At 31.8% G+C, this 22,739-nt stretch overlaps 1 protein-coding gene and 1 long non-coding RNA gene across 3 annotated transcripts in view; both read right to left on the reverse strand.

Moving 5' to 3' along the window:
* Positions 1 to 461: 461 nt before the first annotated feature.
* LOC115881380 (MORN repeat-containing protein 5-like) overlaps positions 462 to 22,739 on the reverse strand; it is a 30,660-nt gene continuing 8,382 nt past the window's right edge. Inside the window, exons 3-7 of the mRNA XM_030898835.1 lie at positions 8,113 to 8,296; positions 5,303 to 5,467; positions 2,696 to 2,740; positions 1,607 to 1,665; positions 462 to 734 (exon numbers count right to left, since the gene is read on the reverse strand). Coding sequence (XP_030754695.1) covers positions 556 to 734; positions 1,607 to 1,665; positions 2,696 to 2,740; positions 5,303 to 5,467; positions 8,113 to 8,296 — 632 coding nt within the window. The 3' untranslated portion in view covers positions 462 to 555. The remainder of the gene's footprint in view (positions 735 to 1,606; positions 1,666 to 2,695; positions 2,741 to 5,302; positions 5,468 to 8,112; positions 8,297 to 22,739) is intronic.
* On the reverse strand, positions 8,481 to 9,648 carry LOC115881381. 2 transcript variants are annotated; one of them, XR_004050037.1, is made up of 3 exons: positions 9,540 to 9,648; positions 9,229 to 9,477; positions 8,481 to 8,860 (listed from the first exon to the last, which is right to left on the reverse strand). It is a non-coding gene; the product is annotated as an uncharacterized LOC115881381 (long non-coding RNA). The 2 variants fall into 2 exon arrangements; XR_004050036.1 differs by having other exon boundaries at positions 9,535 to 9,648.

Below are 22,739 nucleotides of genomic sequence, written 5' to 3' on the forward strand. Positions count from 1 at the left end.
AGGTTGCAACATATCAGATTTAACACCGCATAAAGTTTAACAATTTAAATAGAGTAATGCTACCTTTCTTATATTTTCTATAACGTTACACGCATTGTATTTTTTCATAGTCTTTTCATAGAACATATTTCATATTATTTACATACATAGTTTTTACTCGACATATAACCACTATAATAATTATTAAAATTTTACAATGCTATTTACCATCAGGATATATCATGAATGAATATAGTCACTAGTTTTAAGTAATAAACAACTGTGTTTTCTTTCTCTGTTCATGCCTGGCGCCCAATATTGATAATTTCGAGTTATTATTGTTAATTAGTTCTTTCCAGTGAAATACCTTATCCACGACTGCTCTACCAACGAAAAGCTGCCGTTCGCAGTGGTAATGTTTATAAAAAACGCTACAAGCGAAATGGACTCTTAATAAACGATAATTGCAACTCACATAGTACAGAAAAAATAAAAGTGTATATTTCCTTAAAATCTTATAAAAATTTATAAATAAATATATACGTAAAAAAGATATTGCAATAAAACTCTAACGGATTATTTTTTTTCTTCGATATTCAACAATGACTCGCTTGGAATAGAGCCCGACTCAACTGACATCTGACACGAGTCTGCGGTTTTATCTGGTAGATGTAGCTTAAAAATAGCTTTCGATATTTCTTCTTCTCTGCCTGTGGTCCAGTACTCGTAAAGTTCAGGAGCAAAACCAACAGTTTCTGCAAAAAAACGAAACATTCAATTCTTAAATGTTATTCAAATTAAACTCTTAAAAATAGTTTAATTTTTTATTATTTTCGTTAGCGTTTCTAAAATTTCTATTATCATCCGTATTTGATACATAGAAAGTAAAGTATATTTACTATTATAGTCTGTCCAACGTCTCAGGCAAGATTTCGACAAATGACATTCAAAAAATGAAGATACGATAATAAGAAAATATAATTTGCCTGTGAATTAAAATGGCAGACGCAACTGTCACGGTCATGTCTCCTTCTGTTGGACAGACTATACATATAGATATAATAAAATTATATAAGAATTCTTGCCATTTAACTGCTGATATAGAAATTTAATTCCACGCTGTGTTTGCTATAATGTGAATCAACCTGCTCTCATTACCGCTTTCGGAGCCCTACTCCATCAACAGGTGAGCTTGGGTCGATTCCACAAAATGACAAACAGCGCGGAGTAGCTAATAAGTACTCTGTAGCTAAAGTACTCTGCGCACTGGTACTAGGTACTAGAAGGGTACTGGTACTCTGTACTGGTATACAGGGTGTTTCAAATTCGGCTCCCACCATTGGGATCTCGGAGACGGTAACAGATACACTATGGCTAAAATTAAGGCAATGTTGCCTGTTAGCGAATCCAGTGATAGTCCGTTTAGTAATTGGACAAATCTTTGTTATTTCCGGAAATTTAGCGGAAAAACTAAAATTTTCCTTTTGTGTTGTACGTTTTATCTCTCACCGTTTCCAAGATTCCAATGGTTAGAGTTAGACTCGAATTTGAAACACCTACCTAACTAAAATTAATTAACTAAAAATATCATTATTTTCATATATGTATGTGTAATTAGAATAATTACCTATGGATGATTTGCGATAGTTGGCTTTGATAAAACTACTTTCTTCTGATAGGACTGGCCTAAAAAAATATTTAATAATAAATAACAATAATTAATTAAATAAAATACTTGGAAAATCTTGGATTAAAAATAACTAGCGATGGAAAACTCGATGAGGGTATAAAAGATCGAATAATGCAAGGCAGAAGGGCAATATCTATGTTGAATGGTGTATTGTGGGATCAAGGAATATCTAAAGCTAAGAAGAAGAGCATACATAATAATTAATGATAATGAACATAAGGTTGCAGATTAGTTTTTATGCAAACACAGGGTTGACCATCATACTCTATCTATGTAGCGACAGAAGTACCCTGGGGAGCCGCCACTGGTATGTGTTTATATCGGCATTTGAAGCCAGCTTAGCTAAGTTAGCATAGAGCTTGCTTGAAATCAATGACTAAAGAATACAAGGACATATAGCACCCGAGACCAAATTGTTACCATGGCACTAAACAGGGCACTAAACTAACTTAGCTGCTTGAGAGGATATTTATATTTTGAATAAATGTTTTGACTACGTCTATGGTTTAGGCGGTGGCATCATACTAATTAATTACGAAAAAAACGCATTAAAATGTTAACAAAAATTATAAAACTAGTATCGACGTATAGCGCATATCAAGTACATACAGTATCAGAAAAATAATTACGAAATTCAATAAGAGAGAAACGCTAAAAACGTGGAGTGGACTGTTTATTTACTTACGAAACGCAACTCCTAGCTCTTTCTTATCGTTGCGGCTTTTACACTTGAAAGCTGAACATATCACCATTGTAATAAAGTTTAGACAAAGTTCACTACACACAACAAATTATTAAATATCTAAAATTGTCGCTGTTGACGAGGTGCTGACTCATCGGTAGGCTCCAAAATGATGGCGTCTAACGTAACAAATTCTGCTGCAGCCCGTATATGAACGTTACATGTCCTTGTATTTTTTAGTCATTGCTTGAAACGCTCAAAATAAAGGTACGTGATTTATACATAATCTATTACGTAAAAAATGATAAGTAAAAACAGCATAATCCAAGGATAACTTCACTTACCTTTTCAAAGTATCTCCACACCTTATATGTTTGGTAGGATCATTTCTAGAAAATAATAAAAGAGTAAATATCTAAAAATTATTATAATAATGTAATTTGCGCTTATACAGGGCGTTTCAAATTCGGTACCCGCCATTGGGATATCAGAAGTTGTAAGAGATACAGGATGTTTTAAATTGGGGTAAAGTGGCCTGTTAATGAGCCCATAGAGAGCCCCCCCCCCGGAGATAATCTATTTACTAAAAATGACGATTTATTGACGACGACCAGAAGCACAATCACGACAAATTTCTAAATTATAATAATACCTATACGAGACAATAATTACTGAAAGCAAAAAAGAGAAATAATGATGGTAGAGATAAAACCCTGTTAATTTTTGTTCAAAAAATATTATAACCAAATTGATAATTGTATGCGCACGTCAGATTTACCAGAGATCGTCAAAGCCTCAATGTAAAGAATATTTTCAAAATTTTAGCTTCAAGTGTTTTAGCCTCAATGTGAAGAATATTGTCAAAATCATAATGCCCCTCGTTTCTACATACAGGGCTCGGCAATAGTACGTCGAGCAACAGTAGCTCTTAGAATAAAAAATTTGAGAATTTTGTACAAACCTAAAGTATGTACGAGGATGTATTTCAGGAAAATATTTAAACTATAGGCTAGCTCTCTCAAAAAAGTGTGAGTGGTTCAAGATGATTTTTTTAAATGGAACACCCTGTACATTATTGCATTTTTCTCTTCCTTTCTGATCACTTTATCTTTATCTCTTTATCATAAGATAATATTAAATATGTTTTGATTGTTTCAGAGATATTAATAAATAAATAACAAATATATGTTTTTCAAACCCCCTTAAAAAAGTTATTACAAATACAAGAACTGTCCTGAAATCGAAACTATATTAGGTTAGATTACTTTAGATAGTGTATACTTTAACCGCCTCATACTTTCAGATATTTAGCAGTAAAATAAAGAAACCTGTTATTTTTAAGCTGTTATTTTAAGCCGTTTTTTTATAAATAACTATAACAGTTTCAACTGTTATCTAAAAATAACAGTTTTGCCCATCACTAGACATAAATACAAAATATTTTCATGGTGTCTGTCCGTCTGTCCGTCTGTCCGTCTGCCGTCTGTAACAAGATAACTCAAAAACCGCTGAACCGATTTTAACCAAATTTGACACAAAAATACTATGGCACCCGAGAATCTGGCCATTAGTTTTTGGTGGGAGTGGGGGGTTGGTAAGGGGGTATGGGAGGGGGTTAAAAATTTAAAAAATCGTAACTCCAAAATTACAGTACCTAGCGAAACGCGGTTTTCAAATTAAGATTAGGAATAATATTTGCAACAAAATTTGTAATAACATCAAAATCAGTCAAAGTCGCAGTTTTCGAAATATTAACATATTTTAGTATGGGCGGCTATACGTGCCTCCCGGCGCCAATTTTTTGTATTTAAAGTATTCAAAATTTTTAATGGTTTCGCAAATACACACAGTATTATTTCATATGGCTCTTTCAACGGTAAAATACAAGAGAAAAATAATTGAGCGGCTTTGATAAAAATTTACTGTGGAAAATGCCATATGAAATATAAAATCACGAATATCTGCGAAACTGTTAAAAATTTTTAAATACTTTACATACAAAAATTCTAACATACATACTAAAATCTAATTCTCCATCTACTGAAAAAAATAATATATAGGGTGTTCCATTTAAAAAAAAAAACGAAGAAAAATTATTTTATATTTTAGAAAGTTTGGCGTAGAATTTTGAACAACCTGTATGATTACCATATTTATTACCATATTAGCAAAGGTACCACAGATCATAGAAAATACCTAATATAGTTTAGATTTCAGGACAGTTCTTGTATGTTTAATAATTTTTTAAGAAAATCTGAAAAACACATATTTTTTATTTATTTATTAATATCTCTGAAACTATCGAAATATATTTACTCATATCTTCTGTATATGGATTATGTAAAGTGATCTGAAAGGAAGCCAAAAATGCAATAATATACAGGGTGTTCCATTTAAAAAAAATCATTCCGATCCACTTACACTTTTTTGAGCCACCCTATAGAAGTTGAAACGTTTTTTCTGAAATACACCTAGTACATACTTTAGGTTTGCACTTAAACAAAATTCCCAAGTTTTTTATTCTAGGAGCTACAGATGCCCGACGCACTATTACCGGAACCTGTATAGATTAATTAAAAATTAATATCTGAAATTTAAAAGTAAAGTAAAGATTTCAAGTTAACGTCTCATTTTTGCTGCCAGGGCTTATCTGGACGGAGCGTACTTTGTTTACGCGGAATCCGAACCGCGGTCCTCGACCATATCATGGTCAATGGCCTACTGACTTGGCAAGTGTCTAAATCGAACCAGCGTGAATGAGCAGTGTGTGTCAATAGATTTTACGCTTTTGCTATTATTGGACAACAGCACGATACAGAGTTTCGAACCGCTCACCCGCCCATCCACTAGTATCGCCTTACGTAGCTTAACTTCGGTGTTCTAATGAAAACCGGTGTTTCGACGTAGCTGGGCCGTTACCCCTGAAATTTAAATGAAATAGAAATAATTACTCTTTAAGTCCTTCTTCATCATAATTGTAGATACAATTTGCTTCGGGATCGTAAAAACCGTTGATTGTATCGTAACATCCTTCGGGAAGATTTATAGTTGGTTGTCTATTTGTCAGAAATTCGGAGCCGGCACTATTCAAACTCGTGTTGAATTCGATCTGGAATCTAAAGCAATATTCAATTTAGCCATCAAAATAGAAAAAAATCGAATTACTAGTCTGTTCAGCGATCGTTCAATGTTACGTCATCATTATTTGACAAATATGCGTTCTAGGGTGTGTCTGTGATCCTTTGAATAAGAAGACTAAGGAAGGAGCATAATACTATCCATGTATGCATGCATGGTGGGCGGAAAAGCCACCATAAAAGCTCTCTAGGGTGGGGATCCTTGACAGTTCTGTTTGACGATTCATTTGACACATTTGAATTTGATTTGAAATTTTGTGAATTTATCAGTCTTTACGGAGCTTATTTTATGTTATTTATTATTTATTCTACTACTGATAGTTGTATAAAGGTAGTAAATCTAGATGGAAATTGTGGCAGAACTTAAATTAACAGTGACACTATCGCGATTTATCGAAAAAGACTCTAAAATAGTTGGTTGTGTAGCGTGCGGTAGATCTTGGCAAAAATTGAGTGAAATAATGGAACAACTTTTCGCTAGTAAGTGACTATATAATATACATACGTGTAGTAAACCGATCATTTATGAAATTCACTTAAATTAACTAAATTATATATTTTTCTTGCATTTTAGCTTTTATTTATTACTTGTCAAAGATTAGATGTCAAAGAATTTAGATACGTTAATTTGACTTACCTGCTTCAGTAGCGTATCGGATGTTTGTGTTAATAAATACTTATTATAACTTATCTATTTTTATTAGAATTATATATTTGTATAACAATTTTAATAACTACCAACATTTATTCACAACGTAAAATAAAACAACAAATTATTGAGTCTTTCCCACGTCTACCCTACATCATAGTTTTACATTTTTTAAATAAAATTAGAACGACACTGATAAACCGGAATTTAAGTCGGCCATATTTGAGGCCCATCGCGGTGTACCTAAGATTTTTGATATGCTCCTTCCTTAGTCTTCTTATTCAAAGCTGTGATCAGTTCATATTATTTAGAAAATTTTAGGTATGTTCTGAACCTAGATCATATACCGGGTGCTTCTCAAAAGTGGCTCAACCCTATAACTTTTTTATTTTTTTAGATGAAAAAACGAGATTTGGTATGTTAGCATATTACATAAATTAGGATTCATTCCTCGGAATATGTATATGGTATATATTTACTTTATTCGATAGAAAATGACATTCTGAATAGAATGACATGTCATATGTCAACTTTTGACATTTTGGCTAAAAACATATTTTAAAATGGCTGTGTTAAAAACACTAATTTTTAATCGAGGAGCCTTGGAAAAATAGATTCGATCGTCTAATGTTTTTCGTGTCTTGTTCTGGTCAGTTAAAAGAAAATTTGACATGTGATATGTCATTCTATTTAAAGTGTCATTTTCTATTGAACAAAATAAAAAAATACCGGGGGTGTCATTTAAAAATCAAATGCTGTAGTCATTTCCTGTGAAACAGGAAGTGACCGAAAACAATTGAATACGTCAGTCTATCCTAATTTATATCATATAGTAACATACCAAATCTCGCTTTTTATCTGAAAAAATAAAAAAGTTGTAGAGCTGAGCCACTTTGGAGACACACCCGGTATACTTACGTGGATAAATAAATCACTATGGAAACAGTCGCAAACATATCAACGACTTTATTTTTTTTTATCAACCCATTTATCTTCTTTTTTTGTTGCACACGCGGTGCTTCTACTCTATCTGTCCTTGCCGAGGACCTATCGTCCACGCGCCAAATTTGGAGATTAATTTTAAAAATTTAATTTGTAAAATGCATATATTTGAACAATAAATTGAATGTTTACTGCCACAAAAACTAATATATATATACAATACATTAGCCACTCCGTACAAATATTAATATTCTTAGGAAATCTAACCAGAAAGTATGCAGATATAAATAAAAGATCAACTGAATACTTTACTTGCCTATGAAAAGATAATTCGGGGATCTTTATATTAGAATTTCCCCACACCAAAAAATGTACAAAAAAATGTACAAGATAGCATGTGGCTAGGATAACAGATGGACGGTGGACAAAGAGACTTGTGGAATGGAGACCAAAGACACGAGGTCTATAGAAGCAGAGGACAACCTCCTAGTTGATGGACAGATAATATTAAGAGAGTGGCTGGAAACTGGATTCAAGTGGCACATAATAGAAAGAAATGGCTAGAGTTAAGGGAGGCTTTTGTTCAGCAGTGGACGGAATAAGCTAAATGATGATGATAATGATGTACAATATAGCTTAATAGCCGTAAAAAACTCGTCGCAACTTTATTAAAATATTTTGAACGGGAAACCGGTAGTAATGGCCCTTTATGTCCCTTAAGTGTTGGTAAGAAGGTGAGTTTTGTTGATGTAAATAATAACTGTTTATATATTTATAATTAATTAATTTTTTTTTCCAAGATATTTTGTTTAAAAGAAGATATGTAAAAGCGGTCAACGATGTGAGGATCAAGCTTAATCACTTGACTAAAAGTTCATTTGGTATGCTCTATACGTATATTGGGTGTCTTATACAACCGTTTTCTAATTCAACTTAATTAATAACATTGAACGATGGTTGCTCAGATTTCTGATCTCTACCGTTTATATTATTCTATGATCGCCGTAATATTCTAGTAAAAATCTTATCTCACCTTCTATCGGGAATTTTACAATAATACCATGGGTCGGTAGCTTTCAAACCATCAGGGAAGTAGAAACATTTGGAAACTAATTTGCCATTTTTCCACAGCCCCTTCACTTTGTGGCCCATCGGATATGATATAACACCAAGTCCATGAAACTCACCGTCCTTAAATGTACCCGTGTAAATAGGTCCTGTAAGTCAATATCAAAATTAAACAATCTTGTTATAGTCCTAGGCCAGTAAGCGAGGATAAAAATAAGGTACCTATTGCCGTACTACCTCCGAATTCTTGACACCCGTACCGATTGACGTGACATTTTAACAGTGAATAGAGATATACAGGGTGCTACAAATTCGGGGTACGAGCAGGGTTGCCATATTTAGAAGAAGAAAAAGCGGGACGCACTGAATGACCGCCGGAGGTGAAAATGTTTGGGTGCCACGCCCAAAAATGTTTATTTTAATATCTTAAATAATAATTTATTGAGGGATTGTGGTATAAAAAATGTTTTAAAATGAAAATACACAAGCACTAAACGAAAAATATAATAAACATATTAACATTATTTATATTTTATTAAAAATAAGATAGCATAGGTAGGTAGTTGGTTTTTTTATCAACAAAGGGGATAATATAAAGTTAACATGATTGCTAAGAAATTATAATAAATGCTGACGATAACCACCATTACCGATTATTCTCAGGTCCGTACTCAAGAAAACCCCCGATGATGGCCATTTTTGTTACCAGACGTCTGTAAAATATATTTTAAAAAGTCCGTATTAAAAAAAAATAAAATAAGTTGGTATCGATATCTGAACAGCTATACATTTGGTGAATTTTCCAAGTAGCATATTTTGTAGAAAAAGAAAAAAATATAAAATTTGTGCACAAAACTTATGATTCTATAATTATTAATAGTTTTTGAGTTATTTTTTTTTAATAAAGTAAATGTTACACATGTTGTACATATTTCCCTGTATATTGGAAACAAATGAAATTTTGGCAACTCTGTAAACGTAACTTTATTGAGCACAAAAATGCCCAACTTTTTTCTAATTTAACAAACCTCGTATCTTTTGGTGGATTATTCTGTATATGAAAATAGTTTAATATACCTACCTCTCTTTTTCTTTTATTTTTTTTGCAAAATGGAACACGCAGCCGCCGCTGTATTTTCCCGGGAAAAGTTTTTGATTTTTTTAACATCGTTAACACCGTTGTCAAATACTCGGGAATTTCCGTCATTGACGACATTGACCACATCATCTTCATCTTCAAAAACACCACAATTTACCCCTAGCCAGTCAATCTCATCAGAGGACACTGAGGAATCTGAATCCATTTTGTTGCAAAAAAAAAAGAATTAACCTATAATTATATAATTATATATAATATTAAAATGTACGTAATATGCAGCAAATTAACTCAACATAACGCGTTTGATGTCGGGTAAAGCACTCACTGCACGGACCACGGACACGGAGCAAGGAGCAAGTACACCTTCTACCTTCTGTGAAGTACACCAAACACCAAAGTACAAGTACACCACAGAATAGAAGTACACTACAACAAGGTCTTTTAAAATTAAAAGACAAAAGACTTTGCGACAAAACGTAAGCGACAAGCGACTAAATCCCGTGAAAGAAAAAGAAGAGAGAAAGAAGAATCAGTAGGAATGGCAATGATGCATCGATATGTCATGTATTTAAACCGTCGATACTTGAAACGGTGAGGCGGACACGAGGCGATAACAGAGTTTACGCATGATGCCATTGTCGCCTGTCTCCTACTATAGTGGCGAAGGAAGATTTTGGGAATTTGAAAGCAGAGAACGAGATGCGGGACAAATCGGGACAGTCTCGGGCCGCGGGACATATCGGGACACATCGATTAAAATCGGGACAGTCCCGCCTAAATCGGGACGTCTGGCAACCCTGGGTACGAGCATTGGTATCTCGGTAACCGTAATACATACGAACATGGTTAAATTGGGGCAAAGTTGCGCTTTGGGAAGTTCACTACGATGCCATCAAAAAAGTTTTCAAAATTTCAAGGATTGCTGAGTGTTTTTGAAAAAACGGATTTTTTTGAAAATCAATTTTATTTTTTCCTGCGGTTACTTTTTAGAAAATCAGCGAACTAATTGCACATTCTCATAGCCACTTTATTAGGGCTATCTGAAAGTATTTTTAGATTTTCAAATTAGCTGATAATTTGCGAGATACAGAAGCCGACTTAATTTTTTTAAATACGGACCTGCATTTTTTATTTCAGTGTTTGAAAGAACTCGGTTTCCTGAGTACAATGATATGCCACACTTTATACTTTTTTGTTTTGTTTTGGACATTGTTTTTGACATTTGAACACAATTTATTTAAACTAATTTCAAGTCGGGCTCTGTTTTTTTTTAAATTTAGTCCATTCATCGTTACAATATTGATAAGCCTTCAAACTTAACAATGACGTGGGGTAAAACACTGAATACGGAAAATCAAATGCAATAAAAAATAAAAAATTCCAAACCAAATCAATATTTTTCAACATTTACAATAAAGAGTACAAAATGCATTCGGAAGTACAAGAAGAAGATATGTTCAAAGAGCTATAAATAAAATTGAACGAATAATAAAATTGTGCAATAGGAAGGGTGGTAACCCTTTCAAACATGTAGAGCATTAGAAAGTAGTTTGTAGAAGTTGATTTATTTATAATAACTACAATTAATATTATGCATATTATTTGATTGTACACTGAGATTTCAAATTCACAATATAAAGAAGTTAAAAATAATATCTTTAAATTGCTGACCTGGATATTATTTGTTTGAATCAATTGACTCGATTTTACTTATGCAATATTAATTAGCGCTGATCAATATTGTTGCGATGAATATAATCAGATTAAATAATTTAAAAAACCAGAGTCAGACTTGAAATTATTTTAAATAATAATTAAATAGTTTTGTTGTTGTTAAGGTACCCAAAACAAAAAAAGTATAAAGTGTGGCACATAAATCCGTTTTTTCCAAAAAACTCAGCAATCCTTGAAATTTTTAAAACTTTTTTGATTGCATCTTGGTGAACACCCCAAGGCGCAACTTTGCCCCAATTTAACCATCGTCGTATCTATTGCGGTTTCCGAGATACCAATGCTCGTACCTCAAATTTGTAGCACCCTGTATACAAGAAACAAAAGTTATATAGTAGCGATGTGTGTTTTCAGCCTGGGGGTGAGTGCCGCTGCTCCTCCGGGGTACAAAACAAATCACCCATTCTAATTGTAAAAATCAATAAAGGGGTGAATTCTAAGTAAAAAATGTTTTTTTAGAAAATTAAACTTTTCCGAGTTATTTGGGATTGGAAATGTTGATTTTTCATCTAAAAACTGCATATTTTTCTGCCATTTTTTATAAATAACTCGAAAACCTTGCGTTTTGTCGCAAAACTTAAGCCCCATACTCACACTTCGCTACTTCGCTTCGTTCCTTCCTCGCGTCCCTTCGTCCACACAAAAATCATATATTTACTATGGGAAAATGTCGATTTTATGCGACTGTGTGTTCCTTCCTCCTTCGTCAAAACGCTACTTCGTCCGTTTACTTCCTCGAAACGCTCCTTCGACGTATTGTCGGTTTTTGGAGGAAGTAGCAAACGAATTATCACGAACACAAAAAAATATTAAAATATATAAAATATATAAATCGATCTTGGATTTCATTCGTAGTTGATTTCTTGATTTGGCGGTACGTCTGTACAGGGTGTCCCATTTTCGTGTGTTTTGCAGGGTTTCTCGTTTATGAGTCGAAATACAAAGATGCGGTTTTCACATTACGCTGTTACTTTTTTATGAAACTAAAGATGCTACATACAGATATGTCCTAGCTCTCTTAGTTCCTAAAATACAGGGCGAATCTGAAATTATTGCATTTTTCGATCCCCTTTGTATTATAACTTATCGAAAAGGTGAAAACGGTCTCCCGTACAGTTTTTCACGTAGAATGCAGTGACGTAACTATTTCTTCATTGGAATCTGTCTTTTTTTAAATTGACTAAAACTTATATGTTTTTTTAAATACGATATTTTGTATATTATTTAATTTTCCTTGTTACGAGCCTTCTAAAATACTTATTTTAATAAACGGGGTAAAAATGCATTATTTAACTTTATTACATAGTCGGCCGGTTTAAATTAGGTAATCAAAACAATCAACTAATTTATTCGACGTAAAATGTTGGTTATTGGCATGTTATTTAAAAGCAGCACAAGTTCAGTTTCCGTGTAGTTTATCAAAATATCACGATGCAAAGCAAAATTATCTGGTAAAATTAAGTTAAATAAAATAAGAGCCGTTTAGCAGTTTACACAACCTAAATAAATAAATATAGAGTATATTATAATTTTCGAAAGCTCATAACAAGGCAAATAAAATAAAAAATAATATATAGTGTGTCCTGTTTAAAAAAAAGAACATAAGTTTGAGTCATTTTTCGAAATAGACAGCTCCCAACGAAGAACCACTTTCGTCACTGCCATTCTACCTGAAAAACGAGACACGGGCGGTGGGTAAGTACTCAATAGGTAAAACAAAACAAAAAATCATGGTATCCGGTATATACCTGTACATTTAGATGAACAGTCTAATTTTATAAAAGGTATTTCCAACGACCGCATAGTAAATACTAGCGATGGGAACTATCGAATGAATTAGACTATCGAATGGTTAATGAATGAATGATTTCAACTATCGAATGGTTTTATTCGAATAAAATCATTCATTCATTTGTATACTAAAGCATATGTGACAACCTCGCCGTGCGACTAAATGGTCATCGTTGAGCCACGACTATCGAATGCTTTTGATAAATGAAATTTAGTATTCGTTTGATTTTTGTATGCGTCAGTGCATTATTAGTTCTTCCAAATTTTTATAACTTCGCCGTATAAATACTGTGCTATTTTTGCGTTTATTAAAATAGTTAAAATACTAAAATAGTAGTTATTTTTTAATTTTATTTATTGACGATTGTGTGCATGTGCAGGTGGTCAAAATTTTTTCGATAATTTGTGTGGTTTTCCGTAGTCCGATCTTTCAATTATTTAATTTTATATGGTATATGGTCTATTTTTTAATGGGAAATTTTGGGAAGTAGCAATTTTTAAGAGAGATGAGATGAACTTACAATTAATTTTAAAAATACATATTTGTATTTTAGATGTTTTAATAATATGAATTAGTTGAACTTAATAATCATATTTAAGTAATGTGGTTGTATAATCATATTTAAGTAAATGGTTATCGAACTGAAACTATGGGGTGAGAAAATTAAAATGAAAGTTTTACACGTGCCAATTTAAAAAAGAGTTAACGATGTTTGTATTTTGTTTATGCTAATTCTCTTACATGTAGTTTTTTGCGAAGAAAAAATATTTCATTTATTTTTTACAGTAAAATGCCAGTAAAAGTAAATATAATTTTTAAATAGTAATATAAAGCACCTAATATAAATAATTTTGATTTCTAATTTTTTATTTATATTTTCCTTTCATTACACTGCATGCTTAGAAAGTTAATAAATGTTTATATTTCATGATTTTAAAATTTGTTGTTAATATAACAAATTAGTTCTGTAATTATTATTATTTAATAAACCAACGTTGCCAAAAAATTTAGAGACTATATTATTTTTAAATGGGATCTAATATAAATAATTTTGACATCTAATTTGTTGTTTATATTTTGCTACTACTTAAAAGAAAATATTTATATTAAATGATTTTAAATTTTGTTGTTAATAGGTATAACAAATTATTACTGTTATTATTATTTATTAAACCAGTTTTTGCTAAAAAACATTAAAAATAATTTTCCTACATCCAAAATAACTAGTATTATTGCAGTGTAACAACAGAATATTAATAAAAAAAAATGCAGAATATATAGACATACTATCCCTAATTAACTAAAGCCAAACAATAATATTCTTTGCTAATATCAACTAATACCAAAATATGGCAACAGCGCCTTTCATAATGTATTTTCTGTATAAATACTCGCACCTCAATAAAAAAATAATGTGTCCTTATCTATATCTGACTCCGCAAAAAATCAAAGATGCCGGCTTCTCTCATAGCATTGCCACCGACCGCTGTCGGGTTTCTCGGAAAGAAACCTACGTCGCCGGGCCACAACTAAAATTCAGTTAATATTTTATTATAATCGATCCTGACGAATGATTGAATTTCATAAAGAATGAATTTTATAAATGAATGGTTTTTGCTGCCGAATTATTAGAATACAATATTTCAAGGCAGATGACGGATCTATTCGATAATTTTTATTCGAATAGTTTTCAACGAATGTTTTCTTACTAACTATCGAATTATTCGAATGAATTGCAACTATCGAATGTTTCGATAGTATTCATTCGATAGTCCCACTACTAGTAAATACGCGATATAATACCAGTAATGTCAGGAATACGAGTATATCTACAATATTTCTTATATATATATATATATATATATATATATATATATATATATATATATATATATATATATATATATATATATATATATATATATATATATATATATATATATATATATATATATATATATATATATATATATATATATATGATATATATAGATTTATTAAACCGCTTATACGAGCCCAAAAAAGCTACGTTGCTTCATTGGGCTCCAGACCCGATTTCGACATTTCAGGCCCGTGGTCGGGTCTGAGTACGATTTCAGTGGTTATCGTCTAGAACGGTTTCCCCACTTCCCCCGACCAATTTTCAGCTGGGCCTGAAAAATGGTTTTATGTTTTTATATACGATTGGGGGTACACCGGTATTGTCACGGGCGGCGCCACCTTCGACATTAGTATAAGTGTATAAGCCGATTTACGTTGAATCGATGTATTCAGACCCAAGAACCGGCAACACGGTAACGCAAACTATTAAAGGGAAACGAAGATATAGCCGTGTTATATTTGGTAGAAAACAAAATGCTCATACTCTAATTAGAATATTAAGAAATTCAGACGAAAAAAATGAAAATAAGTATTCTTTTAAAATTATTCCTACTAGTTTCATTTAAAAATATCAATAATTTACGGTCTAATCTTTTTTTTTGAATTGCTCTCATCACCGGATTTGTAGAAGTAACTAAACTTTTATTGTCGAAACCGGTCGTTCGGCTAATAAATACTAGAAACAAAATTATTTCGATCGGCGGGTCAAAAATTGTACGAGTACCTACAAATTTACTTCGATGCTATGATTTCGTTGTAGAAGTACCTAATTTTTTCATCTAAATCGATCAGCGATCGTCGCGTCGTGTCAAAGAATTGTAGGAGTAACTACAAATAAAACAAAGTAACTACAAAGTTATTTCGATGCTGTGATTTCGCTGTAGAAGTACCTAAAATTTTTTCGCCTAAATCGATCGTCATGTCAAAAAAATGTACGAGTACCTAGAAATTTATTTCGATACTATGACTTCGTTGTAGAAGTATTTAAAAATTATTTTCATTTAAATCGATCGTCGTATATCGGGTGCGTCTCAAACGTAGCTCACCCCTACAACTTTTTTTATTTTGTCAGATAAAAAAACGAGTTTTGGTATGTTAGTATATAACATAAATTAGGATTTATTGACGTATTCAATTGTTTTTGGTTACTTCCTGTTTCACCGGAAATGACTACAACTTTTGATTTTTAAATGGCACCCCCGGTATATTTTTACATTATTCGATAGAAAATCACACCGAATAGAATGGCATATCATAAATATGTCAATTTTTGACATTTTCACATATAATTTATTTGTAACATGCGGTTCATAATGACAATTTGACTCGAGTACCAAAATGGTACCAAAAAGACTTGGTACCAAATACGACTTGATACTCGATACCAAAAAAGACTTGGTACCAAATTATTCGTAGAAAAATGCTTTTTCCAAATATGCTAACGAGCCACCTTTGTTCCGTTTGAAAAAATTGAGATATGATTAAAAATTCGATTTAGATATCTTATAACGGGCCCGGACAAGACACGAAAATCATTAGACTATCAAATCTATTTTTCCAAGGCTCCTTGATTAAAAATTAGTGTTTTTAACACATCCATGGCACTCTATAATAGATAGAAATTTAAAATACTATTTTTTAAGCGAAAATGTCAAAAGTTGACATATGATATATTATTCTATTCAGAGTGTCATTTTCTATCGAATAATGTAAAAACATACCGGGGGTGTCATTTAATAATCAAAAGTTGTAGTCATTTCCGGTGAGACTGGAAGTGACCAAAAACAATTGAATACGTCAATCAATTCCAATTTATGTCATATACTAACATACCAAATCTCATTTTTTTATCCAAAAAAAAATAAATAAAAAAGATATAGCGGTGGACCACTTTTGAGACGCATCCGCCAATAGAATTACTGGAAATCTATTCAACGTCGTTACATTTGAAATTGTAACATGCGGTTCATAATGACAATTTGACTCGAAATACCATGTGTGTGGTACCAAATTATTCGTAAAAAATGCTTTTTCCAAATATGCTAACGAGCCTCCCTTGTTCCGTTTTTAAAAATTGAGATATGATTAAAAATACGATTTGGGCATCTTATAAGAACGGGCCCGGACAAGACACGAAAATCATTAGATTATCAAATCTATTTTTCCAAGGCTCCTTGATTAAAAATTAGCGAATATAATATTATAATTATTTTAAAGCGAGAATGTCAAAAGTTGACATATGATATGTCATTCGATTCAGAGTGTCATTTTCTATCAAATAATGCAAAAACATACCGGGGGTGTCATTTAAAAATCAAAAGTTGTAGTCATTTCCGGTGAAAGAGGAAGTGACCAAAAACAATTGAATACGTCAATAATTCCTAATTTATGTCATATACTTACATACCAAATCTCGTTTTTTTATCTAAAAAAAATTAAAGTTATAGCCGTGAGCCACTTTTGAGACGCACCCGGTATAAAATGACAGCAATCTTCATTTCATGCCACCACTGACGCCGTTTTTTTTCGATTATATGGTAGTTAATCAGTACAATAATTAATTTTATTACATTACTACGTTCACTAAGATCTAAAATAGTAATTTTAGTGTAACAAAAATGTTGATTGCTACAGTAATACGTTGTATATTCAGTTTACGGTTGGATGCTATCTACCAACACCATATAAATATGACAAACACGTTCTATGGTTGCAGGTTGCATCTCTATAATATGTTCTATCTTCTATCTATGTTTACTTACTATGTAGTATTCGAAAACTTAATTTGAGTGATATGTGGTAGTATAATATTATTAATATTAATATTTATTAATCGGCAATATGAATGAGAATAGTGCTTTCTTTTAATCACAATTCTAATAAATTGAACTTGAAAGTATGTGTTTCCCAGAAAAGTAGGTGGTTCCCAGACTATACAAATAGGGAATTCCCAGAAGTTCATGCTTTTAAACCTACACTTTTTTTACTACTTTACTGCTATACGAATTTTATTTAAATTTAAATGATTACATTACACTTTTTAAACATTTTGTTTACAGTTTCATCCAAACTCAACTCGCCAGATTAGACTTTAAATTATTTATATTTTGTGACGGGGATTCGTTACAATTATTTTTGTTAGGTGTCGAACCATAAACTTTATGATAAAACTCGAAGAATTTCAACAAAACACTTTTATTAATAAACTTCACGTTTCCGTGACAAATCAAAATCATATGTTTTTTTCTACCTACTGTCCCTCGCTCTTTTTATAATGGACTCGTCAAATGCGGTCCGAGAGGCCCTATAATAATAATAGTTCTCTGTTACAATTTTAAATAAAACTTGTAGAAACAATCTTAAAAATACTTACTACCTATTTTGATTTTTTTCGTCTGAATCTCTTAATATTCTATATGAATACACTTTACTTATTAAATAAGTATACACATGGCATATACATATATGATTCCAAAAAACGGCGTCAAATTACCTTTGAAATGACAATCGTCAGAATCGATCGTCGTGTCAAAAAATTGTACGAGTACCTAAAAATTTATTTCGTGTTATGATTTCGTTACAGAAGTACCTAAAGATTTTTTTCATCTAAATCGATCGATGGGTCAAAAATTGTACGAGTACCTAGAAATTTACGTAGAAGTACCTAAAAATGCTTTTCGTCTCAGAAAACACATGCGTCGTATCAAAGAATTGTACGTAGAAATACCTAGAAATTTATTTCGGTACTATGATTTCGTTGTAGTACCTAAATTTTTTTCGTTTAAATCAGTCGTCGTATTTGTGTTTTGACATTATTCGATACAAAATTACACTCTGAGGGTGCATCCACACTATCCTAAAAACGGCGTAACGGCGTAACGACCATGAATCGATTTCCAGTAATTCTGTTAGCTGAAATTTTTGACAGATCAATTTGACAGATAAAATTTCTGACAGATGAGTTTTTCAGCCAATAGAATTACTGGAAATCTATTCAAGGTCGTTACGCCGTTTTTAGGATAGTGTGGATGCAACCTCAATAAAATGACATCATAATATGTCAATTTTTGACATTTTCGCATATGGTTATACATATACAGAAGTACCTAAAGTTTTTTTTCATCTAAATCGATCATCGTGTCGAAAAATTGTACGAGTACCCAAAAATTTATTTCGGTACTATGATTTCGTTGTAGTAGTACCTAAAGTTTTTTTTCGTCTAAATCGATCGTCGTTTCAAAGAATTGTACGAGTACCTAAAAATTTATTTCGTGCTATGATTACGTTATAGAAGTACCTAAAGATTTTTTTCATCTAAATCGATCGACGGGTCAAAGAATGTACGAGTACCTAAAGATTTATTTCGGTGGTATGATTTCATTGTCGAAGTAATTACATCAAAATAATTACGATCATCGTATATATGATAGTGACTGTACGATAAGGTTGTTTTGTATGATATTTCTCCCCCTATGAAAAAGTTTATACAAAAAGGTACCGTATGATCGAAAAAAAGCGGCGTCCAGTTGGCTTGGAAATGACGATCGATGACATTCACCATATAATTTTACATATAAAATGAAAGCAATATTCATTTCATAGCCATCGCTGACGCCGTTTTTTTTCGTTTATGATCGAATATGATAGAATTCAGTTATTTCACAATAATTAATTTTATTGCATTATTTCGTTCAATGAGATCTAAAATAGTAATTTCAGTGAAACAAAAATTTTGATGGCTACACGTATTCTTTAAACTGTGGCTACACACTACAGTAATAGGTACGTTGTATATTCAGTTTACGGCTGGATGCTATCTACCAACACCATGTAAATATGACAAACACGTTTTATGGTTGCATCTCTATAATATGTTCTATCTTCTATATTTACTTTGTATTCGAAAATTTAATTAGAGTAATATTTGATAATATAATATTCTTATTATTCATTGATTGCAATATGAATGAAAATAGTGATTTGTTTTAATCGCAGTTCTAATAATTTAAACTTGAAAGTATGGGGTTCACAGAAAAGTAGGTGGTTCCCAGCCTCTACAAATATGGAATTCCCAGAAATTGATGCTTTTAAACCTACACTTTTTTCCTACTTTACTGCTACATTTTATCAGACGCAGAAAATTTAAATTATTAAATTTATACTTTTAAAAATGTTGTTTACAGTCTCATCCAAACTCAACTCGCCAGATTAGACCTTATATTATTTATATTTTTAAATAAAACTAGTAGGAACAATCTTTAAAGAATGCTTATTTTCATTTTTTTGTCTGAATTTCTTAATATTCTAAATGAGCATCTTTTTTCTACCCGTCTTGACCACAGTGCAAATTTTTAAATTGCCGACCTCATATCTGTATGTAATAAAAAAATAAGTTAAAATAATTCTTTATAACAAAATAGAAAAAAGGTTAATGATAAATACACACATACCCTATGATTCCAAAACACGGCGTCAAATTACCTTAGAAATGACAGTCGTCGGAATCGATCGTCGTGTCAAAAAATTGTACGAGTACCTAAATATTTATATCGATGCTACGATATCGTTGTAGAAGTAACTAAATTTTTTTTTGTCGGAATCGATCGTCGTGTCAAAAAATTGTACGAGTATCTAAAAATTTATTTCGATGCTATGATTTCGTTGCAGAAGTAGCTAAACTTTTTTTCTTTTAAAGTATAAAGATAATAAACGGGGTTCCATCATCAGTTAGTACTTACAAAATCTACTAAACGAAATTGATAATGCATTGTAACTTGATTATGCTTATTACAAAGAAATTTCAGATAAAAACGCTTTCGTACAGATGCATTTATAAGACAGAATATATCTAATACTAACAATAAGTACAATAATATTCACTATAGCAGAAATGCACCGTTTTTACTTCTGCACTGTGATCAATTACCGCGTCAAAAGGTCCGTTCGTCTAATTCTAATATAAATATTTAAATATTTGAGAATTAAAAGCGGCAACGTCGTGGGTCTGGCGAAAACGAATAAACCTCTATTTTTTATTTAAATGGGACAAATTAAACGGTCCAGCATCAGGGCCTGAAGGCATCGCTTGAACATTTTTCGTCCGATATACCCCGGGTCGCATTTATGCCAATCCTAATGGGTTCGGTATAGGAGATTTTTCTCTGTGTTCTAATTGGTTGCCTATTTCGCGCCATTGTTTAAAATATAAGCACATAAGCAAAATAATGCCACGAATAGCTATTATTTTCTTAGGCAAGGCGCTGTATGTATTTATTTATGACAGACGAACAATACGAAGTTCTATTCGACACATCTAAATATTTAATTTTATGTTATAATATCTTGGTTCTGATTATATCTGACTTTTTTATATTATTTATTTTACATATGCCTACTAATTAAACAGTTTTCAATGAAAAGTCCCTACACGATTCATGATTTTTTTATCGCATGAGGTCCTGAACTAGCAAAATGACATTCTATCACACAATTGCATTATGATAAATAAATTTAAAATTTTGAGAGATTACATGTGCGTCATCTTATGGAATTTGCTGATGGTTATTGCTTTGTGTAAGCAGGGGTAATCTTTCATTTTTTATCCTTTAGGTATATTGACAATAAAACAGCAGTATTATGATAATATACTCCTATTTATTATTAAAAACAATATCAAAAAATTTACAACTCCTATTAAGTCTACGTTTTTCTACTTTTAGTTGATCCAACACTTTTATCTAAATATACTGCTGTCTGCAAACTATGCGGTGTTCTCTTTTTTAGCGGTAATGAATTAAAATTTGTGTACTGATGATCTTTAAAACTAGCACAGATCTTTACTTCTTGTCTTGGGCGACCTGCTGATAATCTTCTTTTCCCGGTGATGTTTTCTTCTGCCAATTGCAGTTGGTTGGACACCAATCAATGAAGAATGTTTCCTTCTTGGTTGTTTTTGATTTGTTCTGGTAGGAAGTAAGCCTCTGTATGTTCCAAAAGTGTGTAACGCAGAGATTAATCCAGTTTCTGTTGACGCAAATTTATTAGCATTTTCCAACATTTTTTTTACTGCTGGAACGTAAATATTTGGTTCTTTTTCAATCCCATCATTAATTCTAGTAATTAAATTTTTAAAATTGTCTTTTTCTTCTGTTGTCAGTTCAAGTTTATTTTCCAACAATTGTATTGAATCTGAAGGTTCAGTATTAATTTCAGTTGACTGATTTTTAACTAAAATGTTGTTCGATGTGTTCAAATTATTGTAATATTTACCCTCCGATTCTTGATTGGTTTTAACTGGTAAGCATTGAAGGGGCCTTAGCAAATCCTTTGAGCAATTATTCCCAGTAGCTATAAAATACATCAAAAATTTTGATTTCTCTGTAACTAAGTTGAAACCAGCCTCCATATGATTCTCTAAATGTAAAATAACAGATGATGCGTGAGAACACAAATTACCTGTCTGACCTTTAATGCAAGAGCAAGTCCCACTAGATATATCAACAAGATATTTCTCTTGACTTTTAGCACTAGTAACTTGAAATACATTATCAAATTCAAGAAACTTTTCAATTTCATGTGGAACTCCATCCGTTATCTTTGGAAGCATTCTAATTAACATGGAAGTGGGTATCGGCCATTAACAAAAATCAATCAGACGTTTCTCCATATACATTTCATAACGTGTCATGATATAATCTACTAGCTGTGCCAGGTTAAAAGCCATGACTCTGTTTAAAATACAGTCTTTCATTATTCTGAATACAACTTCATTATAATTTGTTGTATTGCTACCTCTAAGCAGAAATTTTTGTCTATGGCATGTAGCCCAATCTTCTTTGTTTTTCCATAATTCCAAATAGTACTTCTGAAATGATGGGTATATCTTATATATTTGATTAGACAGGAGAATATCATGATGTCTTAATGCCTCATCTTCAGTTACTGCATAAACAATATTTTTGATTAAGAAATACAATTCCTGTCGATGTGTTTTTAATATGTTATGTTTACAGTTACATATCCACGTCCAACATGCCTTTAGAAAGTGAAATTGGCATAATAACAACACTGACTCAGGGAAGTTTTTTTT

The sequence above is a fragment of the Sitophilus oryzae genome, unplaced genomic scaffold (genome assembly GCF_002938485.1).
Source record: "Sitophilus oryzae breed Bouriz unplaced genomic scaffold, Soryzae_2.0 scaffold_1717_pilon_pilon, whole genome shotgun sequence".
Taxonomy (NCBI): domain Eukaryota; kingdom Metazoa; phylum Arthropoda; class Insecta; order Coleoptera; family Curculionidae; genus Sitophilus; species Sitophilus oryzae.